This window comes from Bubalus bubalis, chromosome 2 (genome assembly GCF_019923935.1).
Source record: "Bubalus bubalis isolate 160015118507 breed Murrah chromosome 2, NDDB_SH_1, whole genome shotgun sequence".
In the NCBI taxonomy this organism is placed as follows: Eukaryota; Metazoa; Chordata; class Mammalia; order Artiodactyla; family Bovidae; genus Bubalus; species Bubalus bubalis.
This window is the reverse complement of record NC_059158.1, coordinates 137,932,434-137,945,334: the sequence shown is the minus strand read 5'-3', so window position 1 is coordinate 137,945,334 and position 12,901 is coordinate 137,932,434. Positions and strand designations below refer to the sequence as shown.

At 41.1% G+C, this 12,901-nt stretch overlaps 1 protein-coding gene across 12 annotated transcripts in view; it reads left to right on the top strand.

Moving 5' to 3' along the window:
* ANKRD44 (ankyrin repeat domain 44) overlaps positions 1-12,901 on the top strand; it is a 314,414-nt gene that overhangs the window by 92,443 nt on the left and 209,070 nt on the right. The window contains exon 2 of one of the 12 annotated variants that reach the window (XM_044936838.1): positions 4,540-4,580. The exons of 9 other annotated variants lie outside the window; for them this stretch is intronic. In XM_044936838.1, the coding sequence (XP_044792773.1) occupies positions 4,540-4,580 (41 nt within the window). Of the gene's footprint in view, positions 1-4,448; positions 4,581-6,440; positions 6,462-12,901 lie in introns of those variants that run through there. 2 more of the 12 variants (XM_025277924.2, XM_044936841.1) reach the window with 2 other exon arrangements.

Below are 12,901 nucleotides of genomic sequence, written 5' to 3'. Positions count from 1 at the left end.
TTTAACTGAAAAGTATATGAATCAGTCAGGAAATAGGTAATTGTGATTATCTAGATAACCGAGTAATGTGGAAGATAATTGGGACATGAAAAAAAAGGTGGAAAGGAAATGAAATGATCTCTATTCAACAGCAAAGCCAGGCTCACTTGGCAAACAGTGATGAAAAAATAGTCATAACTCCTTTATCTTAGGTGCCTCCCATCTGCTGGTGATTCTGCTTCGAATCAGCCAGTTCTGCCTTTTTATTTGTGATGCTGGTTGTGTCTTTTGTTGTTGTTGTTGTTAAAAGAGTAATCTTTTGGTTGGTTGGTTTTCTGTCAATTGACTTGCTTGTACCAACCACTGCTGCCTTAGGTTTCATGCTATTTCAGGGTAGTAAGATAGTGTTTCCTGGAAGCTCATGCTTGTGATGGCAGAAAAAGGTGAGAAAAGGTAGTTTTGTGTGGATTGATGTTGTGTTGAATGAAAATGCTACTCTCTTCCGGTTAGAGAAGGGCAAGAGGAAGACAGTGAAACATGCCTCTACTCCGTGTCTTGGAGAGAAATCACCCTTGCTGTCCTCTCAGGATCCAAATCAATTTCTGAGAAAGAACTCTGACTGGTTGACCTGCGTCATGTGCCTGCCTTGGTGATGAGGACAGCTGAGGGAAGTGTTTTATAAATAATTTCATTGGAATCACAGGGATTTTGGGGGGACAAGTTCTTAGAATGGAGGGAGGCAGGACAGACTAAAGAAGCTTCCAGATTTTCCCTCCAGTGACACTGATCTTTGGAGGGTATTGAATAGTTCACAGGGGGTATGCCAAAGAAATTTGTTGGATCACTTACAGGATAAGCCAAGGAAATATTGTGGTTTTCTCCAGCTGAGAGACTTTTAGGGCAAAGCATCAACTCATCTTCTCTGTTGAGTAGAAGTAACATTCTTGTAGATTACTTAGAGATCAAGACAAGAATTTTTGAAAACCATACCAGACACACTTTATTTTAAATGATGACTTTGTTCTCTGTACCTTCACATGAGTTATAGCCAGAAGAGCCGGGTGATCTTTTGGTTTTACAAATAAGACAACAGGCATCCAGAGGCGACGTTTCAGAGGTGGCAAGGGGCAGAGCAAATCCTTGAATACAGGTCTGTGTGACTCTTTGTGTTTTTTCCTCTACGTCCTAGCTGCTTGACAGAGAACTGACAGGTGCTGCTATTCATCAAGGTTGAGAACTTGAATACAAATTGAGACAAGAATGCAGAGGAAGCAGCCTCGTGAATCCTGACACAAAAGCTTAAAGGTTTTAAAGACCTCCAATATGTCTTGGCTGTTAGGATCTCTGTTTGTTGCCACAAAATTAGGACCAAAGACCTAACTGCCAGTAGATTTCTAAAACTGTATACCCCCTTGCCAGTAGGATTTATGTTGAGACACTTATTAATACTTTAATTAAACGGCTACTTAGTCACAGGGCTTAATATGTATCTTTTAAAGTACCAGATATTTTTTTCCATATACTTGGTCAACCAAGAATGTGTTTATTCTTCATTAAAAATACATAGAAATGTTTTGTTTCACTTAATTGAAACCATTTGAGGCCATCAAAATTATCTGGGGAGATGTCATCTAATCTGTGGGTTTAGGCATGGATTAAATTGGAAACTATAGATTCAGTGCCTCACACTTCCCCATTTCAAGTGTTAAACTGAGGTACTGGTTTAACCCCTGCACCAAGAGACCCTCATATTGCCCCAAACTGGGGTTTCTATAGTCCAGCCAATGCCAATCAGAATGGCTTTTTCTTTCTCAAAAGTGAGAAAAAGCATCAGTTGAAAAATTAGAGCTGGCTATTTACTTCAACCCTGAATATTCTTTGGAAGGACTGATGCTGAAGCTCCAGTACTCTGGCTACCTGGTATGAAGAGCCGACTCATTGGAAAAGACCCTGATATTGGGAAAGATTGAAGTCAAAAGCAGGAGAGAGTGGCAGAGGATGAGATGGTTGGATAGCTTCAGTGACTCAATGGACATGAGCTTGAGCAAACTCCAGGAGATAGTGGAGGACAGAGGAGCCTGGCCTGCTACAGTCCATGAGGTCTCAAAGAATCAGACATGACTCAGTGACTGAACAACAACAACAAATTTACTTCTTAGTGGTTTTCAGTAAACAGGGTGAAATAAGCTACCTTGATTTTCTTAGATTTAATATATTACCTCAACATTGAAAGCGCTGATATAAAACTAATGATAACATATCAACTTGCTTTTTTAAAAAATTGTTACTTTATTGGAGGATTATTGCTTTACAATATTGTGTTGGTTTCTGCCATACATCAACATGAATCAGCCCACAGGTATACATATGTCCCCTCCCTCTTGAACCTCCCTCCCATCTCTGACCCTGCCCCACCCCTCTAGGTTGTCAGAGAGCACTGGGTTGAGCTCCCTGTGTCAGGCAGCAAATTCCCACTGGCTATCTAGTTGGTTTTTCCAGTCCCTGAATTCTGGCATGGCCTAACTTGGAGCACCCATCTGGGGAGAAGCAGCCCTTATCTCTGGCCTGAGACTTTGCTTCTACTGTACCTGACAGTGTCAGTGGGCTTCTGTGTTCTAGTTACGCTTCAAAAATTTCATTTAAAAAGTAATTTCATTTATTAAAAAAAAAAACAAAACGGATTTTTATTTTAGAATAGCTGCTTTACAATGTCTTGTTAGTTTCTGCTGTACAGCAAAATGAATCAGCCATATGTATATGTATATCCCTTCCCTTTTGAACTTCATTTCCGTTCAGGTCTCCACAGTGCGTAGAGTTCTCTGTACCATACAGTATGCTCTGATTAGTTATCTATTTTATACACAGTATCAATAGTGTATATGTGTCAATCCCAATCTCCCACTTCCTCCCATCCCCTGTTTTCCCTCTTATCCATATATTTGTTTTTTATGTTTATGTCTCTGTTTCTGCTTTGCAAATAAGATCGTCTGTACCATTTTCTAGATTCTACATATATGCATTAATATACGATCTTTGTTTTTCTCTTTCTGACTTGTAATTTCATTTAGACATCTGTTTTCATGTTTAGTTTTTAAAATGTTTCCTTTTTCTCCCAACTGTATCAGTCATGATTATTAACTGTAAATTTAGAATATACACATGAGAAAAAGAAAAAAGGAGAAAATAATTCATTTGTAATCTAATCACCAAGAGAAATACTATTGGCTTCTTGATATTTTTTTGTTTTATTTATGCTTATTTGTGTATATGTACTTTAAAATACAGGTTTGTTTGCTAGCTCATTGTATGTGTTACTTGGTGTGACAAAATTATTTTTACGTGTATGCTGTTTGCTAGGCCTTGGATATGGTTTTGTTTATTTTTTTTCTCCACAGCAGCAGCAGCAGCAATCTTATATAACAAATATTTCTTCAAGTCTTTAAAGATTCTTTGAAATATTATTTTTTAAAACTTTTTGTTTTGGGGTATAGCCAGTTAACAGTGTTGTGATAGTTTCAGGTGAACAGCGAGGGGACTCAGCCATACATATTGAAAGGTTATTTTTGATAGGTATATAATATTCTATTTGGATGTGTGCCATATTTCATTACACTAAGATTATTAAGATTCCAATTATTTTTTTATAATAAATAGCACCCCAATAAATATCTTGAACACAAATCTTTGTGCTCATCCCTGATTGTTTTCTTATGACAATTTCCAACAAAATTACAGGAATAAAGGATGTTAATATATATATATATATAGCTCATTCAAATGTACCCTTCAGCTGCAACCTCCATCTTATTCTATGATTCTTTATTCCTTAAAGTGATTGGATTGCTTTACAGTGATCCTAAAATAAATGGCATAATGAAATCTAAAATATGTTTTAGGAAAGATTTTATGCTCCCAAAGACACAAACATTTAATCTCTTAAAGTGACTGTGGTTGAGATATGTATCTTTCTAACAAGGGAAGAAAAATTTCTAAGCTTGTTTACTCAGAAAGTCTGATAAAACAGATCATTAAGAGTGTTGAATTGTCTTGTTTATGAAAACTTACAGTTAGTTTAAATTGGCCATTAAAAGATCATGTGAACCAGTCACCAAAAGCTTAGAAATGGACAGGTCCAATTCCATTATTGGTTCAATTACAGATTTTTTTATGCTTAGGCTTAGCATATAAGGCTGATAATTGTGGTATGATAAGATCACATAGTGCTCAAGTGTATAATAAGCCTTGCTTAGCCGGAGTAGAGAAATATTTACCAGTGCTCTGCTAATGAGCTGTTCATTATATCATTTAATTAGCCAGATTTATTTTAGCTAAGGTTAAATATGTTTAATATATTTAATAGAGGTCTTGAAGTAACATGTGCTGAAATCAATTAGAAGAAATGTAGAAAAATTCCAAGCAGTCTTGCTGTAGAATAGTCACCATGCAAATATTATTTTGGTTCATTTTAGAAAAACCAGAAAGATGGTTGGAAGAACATGTACTGAATCGTAATCCATGCCAGAAATAGTGTTTTCTACATTACCACCACTTCTTTTGTAGACCACTTTGGAAGAAGACGGTCTAGTCCTCTCCTTTGGAAGGTACTCCTTATTCAGCCTATTCTTGTTGTGGGTGGTGGGCTTAGCAAGTGGCTAGATTTGTTGATGTGTATATGAGGCAGAAGTCACATTGAGTCAAAAATTAACTTTGATAGTCTCTTTGGAAAGCCCCACGTTGGAGGCCCATGCTCTGTCTGTCAGGGAGGCCAACACAGCCTGTTTTGCCTGCAGAGTTGGAACGCATTGCACTTTCTTTGAACACCAGACAGGCAGTTGGCTTGTGTGTGGGGGCTGATGTGTGTGAAAAATGTTTCCTTAAACACCAGAGTCCCACTCAGGTCTGAGGTGTGCACACTGGGAGGAGCACAGTGGGCTGCAACTGACTGAGGGAGCTGAGGAGGGATGCTGCCTTCTCTTCTCTCCCTCACCCTGGGGCGTGAGGTCATCGGGTGGGTTGGCTGGCTCGTGTGTACATGTCTGCCTCCCTCCTTCGCGTAGGTGTTACTGAATTCTTTTGAGAGAAAGCATGTGTGATGTGACAGCGGTTGCCATGATGCCAAATTTTTACCCATGGAGAAGTTCTTCTGTGAGACCCTCCAGTGATCTTATTGGTTAACACACACTGTGAAAGCAGAGTAGAAGAGGCAGAACAAAGGAATGTGTTATTTTGAAACTAATCTATAATAAATGCAATAACTTTCCTTTCTCTACATTCAATGAACAGAGATTTATTGAGAGCCTACTCTGTGCTCGGAGCTAGAGACACGATGGTGACTGTGTCTGCTCTTCTGGAACTTATGGTCTTGGTTAGACTTTGAAGATGTGCCTTTGCCTAGGCAACACGGGGTTGATTAGATCATCACACCTATAAGGACTTAAGTATGTGGTGCAGAAAATGCTCATTTGGGGTTCTTGGTTTGAGACTATGATGGAAATAGTTTCTCTGAGAGCTATCTGCTCTCCACGCTCACATGGGTACTGGTTTATGATAACCAACCTCAGAGGCCAGTTGACCTTCTCATCTGATGCCAGTGTGGTCTCACTGCATCACCACCTGCCTGGTTTCAAACTCAGCTCAAGTGCTCCCTGATGTGTGGTATCTTCTGCATCCACTGGCACCAGCACCCCCTCATTCCAGTTTCTCAAGTCTCAGGATCTGCGTGCCTGTAATACCTCCTCTGCTTCTCCCAAAGTGATGGCAGTAGATTGTGTGTGTGTGTGTGTGTGTGTGTGTGTCTATGTGTATGACAGACAGACAGACTCAACAAAGTGCATTCCTGTGCATGAGAATTGACTTATGATTCCCAATCCTTCATCATTAGAGTGATGGTTGCAAATCTGGAGAAGACGGCAAAGTGTCGGGTCCCCATCGTGTGTGTTCCTTTGCCTCTCTTGGCCTTGACAGTTGACCTTTTGTGGGGCTTCCTTGTGCTGTGTCACCTCCTGCTTGCTGTCTCTCACTATCCCTCTTGTCTGGGTTATGGTTTATAACCTCCTGCCTTTCTTACTTAACACCCCAACTCTCCCAAGTTGGTAAACAGGGAGAATCTTGTGGTGGGGTGGGGCAGCAGGACAGTATGGCCCTGACTTGGTCCAAAATTGTGTTCCTTGATATGGATGCCAGGATGGATGCCTCAAATATGCCAGCGTCCACACAATCCACAGGATTGATGTGATTTATCTTCCCAGGCAGTTAACTTTTTTTGTCAGTCACCTAAAAACATTATTTTATTCTTTTACAGTGAAACTAATGGAGATATCAAGGCGTAGGCTGCAAAATTTACAGGAAATGTAAGTTAAATTATTTTTGAGGCAGCCACCCAGAGGGACACTTTCACTCTTGTCTTCTGTTACACGGACTTTGGAGGAAGAGTTGAAACAGGCCTGGTTGAACTCTGGCTCCTTGGTACGGTTGTCTGAGAGGTAGGAAGGGCGCAGTGCACGTTGCTTGCCTTCCTCGCTGCCCCCTGCTCCCGCCAGTAGCCCCTCTGTGTTATTGGTCACCCTGGAAGCACTCTGTATCACTTGTCACCCCTTGTGTGTGCCTGCCCGGGACGCCAGCATGGTGGGCATTAATCCTGGGTTTCCTTGGGCCTGCTCGAAGGGCAGAGCCTGTGGTTTGTCAGAATCCTGGGGGTGAATAGTCCAGTTATGAGAAATGTGAAGAGTGGTGGAAATGGTTGTGGCCTGCTTCATGGCATCAGAGTGGGCAACATAGGCTTCCCTTCGTGAAGGGACCAGCATCCCCCTGGCCTGACATCCTGTTTTGGCATACAGGTGTGCAATGGAGCCTCCAGAACGTGACGGAGTGTCTGGAGTCCTAGGTGAACCCACGGAGGGAGCAGTTCAGGATTAGCTCATAGGCTACAACACAGACCCGAGCAGGTTCCACCCTGGGTGCTTTGTGCTGCATCAGAGGCCACAGGAGGACATTTGTCCCTCACACATTTCACTCTTCTCTGCGCAGAGCTGAGGCCACGCTCAGCTTCAGTTTCTGACCTCCTTTGAAGCTGCATCTCTCCATGCAGGAGGAATGACATCTGAGCCAAAGGAAGCCGATACATGACATTTTAGTCCACCTAGCCCCAGTGCCCTAATCTCTCCAAGTTAAGATGTTCCAACAGGTGGGGCCGTCCTCTTTTAAGACCTAGCTTCTAAGAGTAGAATTTGTTTCCTTCTTAATCTCAGGAAGAGGGTGATGCAGTAAGATAGGCATCAGCCTTAAGGAACATTTCCGAGGGTGCCAAGTGTGTCTTTGATGCCTTTCCCAAGGAGGCAGCTCAGCATAGTGAGGAGGGCACCAGTGTTGGGACCACACAGATCCAGATTTGGGTCCTGCCTTAGCCCTTCGCTACCTTTCTATCGTTGATCAGGTTACTTTAAATTTCAGAGCCTCATTTACTTCATTTGTAAAAGGACGGTGTTAATAATAACTCACTGTTGGTGGTAAAGAGGAAGCAAAAGTGCTTGGCATGTAGTAACTCATCAAAAAATGCCCCTCACGGATGTTCTCCAGTCCCCAAGCCCAGTGTTCAATCCAGGGCAGCCCTTCTCAGGAGGCTCCAAATCACATTTACTTTCTTTCCTTGTCTGTGTTGGAAACACCTATCCTGCCTTTGCTGCTGTCTTTGTTCAGGAGTCAGAAGAAAAGAAAAACTAATTCTCCATAAGATGTGACTAAGTGATAACCTTCTAACTCAGAGGTGATTTCAGCCTAAAGGGGAAACTTTTAACCTAAGGGAATTTCTGCAACTAAGAGAAGTCTTTCCGGTAGTAGGAACGGGTTCCTATGGTTTCTGAGCAGTTTCCTGCTTTGCCCATGGTCCCCCAGGTGAGGCCCCAAAGTGCCCTTTCTCTCCAGCAACCCTTACCTTGTAGATGCAGCCTGTTTTCATTTCCTCGTGAACAGAAATTCTTGCTCTGATTCTTTGTTCTGCTTCCTAGGCATCTTGGGCTGTGTGCTGAGGCAACTTACTTGTCTGTTCATCTTTCTAAAATCAGAAGCAACGTTTAGTGCTTAACTCTTTCTAGCTTTTCATGGTGATTTCTATAAAGTATTCCAGTTCTTAGAGGAAAATAAAATAGTTAAATAAAAGAACTTTTCTTCTTCGTCTGTATCCACTGGATTGTCTAGCTTTCTCTTAAATCAGAGTGGCAAATAGATCAACTGTTCTTGATTGCTAGTCTTTGCCTGGAGTACTTCAGTTGTTGAGAAAGTTTCTGAAGGTCTGTTTGAGATTGAAAAACATGTCATGCTTGATTAGTGATGTCTACACAGGTACAGGAAGAGAAGTGCAGTGCTGACTACATTATTTGTCATGCCTTTCTCCAACCCTCTAGCCTTTAGTCATGTCATCATTTCTCTCTTTATTTGCTCTCCCACTTGAGAGCAGTCAGTGCTGGAGCTGGACCCCGGCAAGGGTATCAAAGAAGGTTTTCAGGCCAGGTTACTCTGGTCAGTGATTTAGCAGGGCTAAAGCATGACGCCAACTAAAACTCATTTTCTGTAGATTTCATAATTATCCTTTTCTTGGGGTCCATTCACATGAATGATTAAGAATTCTTACAAAGTCAGGGTTTTGAATCCTGGAGTGCCTAAACAGCATCAGGATTTGGTCCACTCAGAGAACTACTCAGAACATCTTGCCTTTTCATCTTTAAAGAACTATGAGCATGTGAACTGTAGGCAAGGAAATGAATTGCATTCCTGAATCACTTGAACAGCACAAAGCAAACCAGAGAGCTGTCTCTACTAGTACTGGCTGTTGTATCCACTTTGCCTTTATTCTAAATGCCTATTTTCCAGATAGCCTAATGGATGAATCACACTATGTTCTGAGAGAAGCTGAAAAACATCCTGGAGAAAATGGGTCATTTACATGGAGTTTCGGGTTATTCTTCTCCAAGGTTACCATTAGAACCCATTTGAAAGCACTAAAATGAAAGCCATTCCTGAAAAATAGGCACACGGTGTGTGGCATGGTTTAGCTTTGCCAGCTCACCTCTCCCACTGGGAAACTGAACTAGTCTTCAGATGTCGAAGGTTGAAGGGCTAACAGCTCTTTGCTCAAGTGTTGTTTATCCTCTATTCTTCCCCAGTGTGGGAGGAGACTTGGGGTTAGATACGCAGGTAAAATTTTCAGTGAATTTAGGGGAAACTGGCCAGCTCTCTACGACCTCCATTTGGTTCTGTACTGTTGATGTGTGTGTGGGGTGGTTATTGGTATCAAGTGTTCTCCACTAGGGCACCTGAAGGCAGGTTTATGTCATACCTTGGTTTTGAGGCTCTTCTGTGGAGTTAGGTAGAAAATATCTAAAATGTTTAACAAATCTTGAGCATCTCTTTGAACATCCAGAATAAAATAAAATATATTTAGAAAGTTTGAGGGAAGCAATTTTTTTTTTAAGTTCATCAATACTATTCAAGACTACTATACAGCCATAACCCAATAATAGCAACAAAAGCTCCCATCACCATTTGGCATCTCCTCTTCTTCTTTCCTTGTTGTATAATGTATAAAAGGGGGAGGAGAACTTTAAATTTTACTTTTAGAAATCTGATATATTTTTTATAAGCTGATTCTCTTTGGAGGCTGGCCCATAAGTACTCAGGGAATTTATATCTTGTCTTCATTTATATTTTTCTCTAATTTGCCAAATGCAAAGATTAGGATTATTGAACCATTTGGGACATGAGTTCTTTCTTTCTGTAACATTCCTGGGAAAGCAGATTTTGACTCAGTACTACAAACCAGTAGTAATATGCCTCCCTTGGCTGGTGGACCAAGGAAAAGTGTACAACACAGCCATGAAAGATCATCATGGTGAAAGAAGAAATTACAAGAGGGCTTCCTCAGTGACTTGATTTCAGTGCAAACTACTTGAGTTGGTGTTTAAAAAAAGGAAAGGGGAAAGAACACATTTGTTTGTTAAGGTGTTGTTTTTCTTGCTTGCCATTGAGATGCTAGGATGATAAAAGATCAGAGGAGACATCTGAGAAGTCAAAGAGAAACTAAAATCACCTCTAAAAGAGAAGCAGCTTAATGTGCTATCCACAAGGACAGCTGTTTAATCAAGGGTCATTCTTTTTTTTTTTTTTAAGAGGAGAAAAAAATCTTTATTTTCAGATAGTATGATTTCCTCTCAGGAGAACCAGGATGTTAAAATAATAAGTACTTAGAATCAGTTTAGACCACTTAGTAAGGTGATTGAATATAAAATATATCAAAGATAATATTTTTCCTTCATATTAGCAATAACTGCTTAGTAAGCAAGCCATAAAAGAAAAAAAAAAACATACAAATTGCTATAGCAACACAAATTTTAAGTACTTTTATGAAGAAAATTCTCAGATAAAGATCAATAAAGAAGATGTGGAAGCTCCTCTCCAAAGATGGTAGACAGGCTACTTACCCAGCAAGAGTTAAATGTTCCTCCATCTTTTTTTTTTTTTTTTTAAATTTTATTTTATTTTTAAACTTTACATAATTGTATTAGTTTTGCCAAATATCAAAATGAATCCGCCACAGGTATACATGTGTTCCCCATCCTGAACCCTCCTCCCTCCTCCCTCCCCATACCATCCCTCTGGGTCGTCCCAGTGCACCAGCCCCAAGCATCCAGTATCGTGCATCGAACCTGGACTGGCAACTCGTTTCATACATGATATTTTACATGTTTCGATGCCATTTTCCCAAATCTTCCCACCCTCTCCCTCTCCCACAGAGTCCATAAGACTGTTCTATACATCAGTGTCTCTTTTGCTGTCTCGTACACAGGGTTATTGTTACCATCTTTCTAAATTCCATATATACGCGTTAGTATACTGTATTGGTGTTTTTCTTTCTGGCTTACTTCACTCTGTATAATAGGCTCCAGTTTCATCCACCTCATTAGAACTGATTCAAATGTATTCTTTTTAATGGCTGAGTAATACTCCATTGTGTATATGTACCACAGCTTTCTTATCCATTCATCTGCTGATGGACATCTAGGACATCAAGGGTCATTCTTATACTGGAATCAAGTAAAGGAATGAAAAGAATGTCGTGGCTGTGACTTAAACCACAAGGACTCTCTAGTATAATAGGAACATCCAGGTTTCATGGGTGACCCAGCATGGAGACTGAAGGGTTATTCAGGACCTGGAATGTGCAGACTTCTGGAGACAGTGGGTCAGACCACTGAGAGTCCCCTTCAGATCTGCAAGACCCTGAGCAGGGAGACCCTTCAGAACCCACCACCCCTCAACAAAGTTGTGACTCTCTGGCTGCTTGTTCTGTGGTCTGTTTTTGGATAAGTCCAAACTTGTTCCCAGACCACCTGGTATCTATCCTGAATACAGCAAGAAGGGTTTTCATTTAATTTAGTATGAGGCCACATTTAGTAAATTGTTAATAATTCTTCTAATTTATTAATTTAAACAGGACATACCCATTTTTTAAGCCAATCACTTCTGTTTAAGGAAAAATGTATTAAAATGGAGGTAAACTCTTTTTACTTTGCATGAATGAAATATACCAAGAGTAGGCAGTCTGCTTTATATCCTCACATATGAATATTAGAAACATAATGCTGGAGAGTACAGGGCTACTGTGGATATAATTTTTCAGATATATCTTACGGGACTCTTATACTTAATGATTCTTTTGGAATTGATGATGGAGGAGGGAGGAGCCAGCCCCCTAATGTCCTTTAACTATGATATAATTATTGATAGCATAATCAATCAGTATACTTTTGGTATATTATTTAATATTTTTAAAAACGCTTCTACAAACATCCTCTGCCCAGCATAAAGTGAACTGCATGACAGCAAGACTATGTTTGTTTTTGCTCATTCTTGTATGTCTAGGTCTGGAAGAGTGGCCAGTGCTTAGCCTGGCTCCATAACGTTATTTACAGAGAGAAAGAAAGAGGGAAAGGAGGGAGGCAGGGAGGAAGGGGCACAGATCATCTCTCTGCTTCATAGCATCCTCTCTGCCATCGTCTTGGTGAGGATAACTACCCCCTCAGCTGAAATTACTACCTTAGCCCTCCATGTGGTCCCCTTGCTTCTGGTCAGTCCTGCCCTGCCAATCCATTTCCACACCTCAGCCAGTCTGATCTTTTGTAAGATGTGATTCTGAATACATCACTCCTTTGTGGTAAACCTAAACCCTTTCTGTTTCCCTGAGGATACATGATAAAGTCTTAGCATATCATATGAGTGCTTGGGGCTCTACCCTGCCCACTCGGCCAGTCCCACATCCTGCCACTCATCTCCTTGTATCCCTTGTTCCGGCCACTCTGAACTGCCCGCATTTCCCCATGCCTGCTAGGCTCCCACTGGCCTCTGTGCCTCTGCAAGTGTTGCACCCTCAGCCTGGACTTCCTTTTCTCTTTTCACCTTAGGACCCGGGGTTTGATGTTACCTCCTCCTGGAAGCCTTCCCTGATAACTAAGAGCTGAGTTGGGTGCCCCTCCTGTCTGACTCCCTATTTCTCACTGTGATGTAATTACTTACTTTTCTGCCTCACTAGATTCCAAAATTTCCTGAGGCTGGGGACTGTGTCTTAATCACTACTGAATCTCCTCTGCCTGGCACGTTGCCTGGCTCCTCAGGGGCATTTGAGAGATGTTAGTTGAGCTGGTAGAAGAGGGCATTGTGGTGGAGTTGAACCAGCATGTGATTCAGAGCCAGAAAAATCTTCCCAGTATCTGGCAGTTAACTTGGGTCATACTCAAACGTCCCTAGCCTCAGTTTCTCTCTCTGGGAAATGGAATGGAGGACATCATGGCTTTTGATGTCCAGCAATTGCTGTGAAAATTCCGTGAGATGACATAAGAAAGCATTTAGCACAGAGCCTGCTCCCTAACGAGCT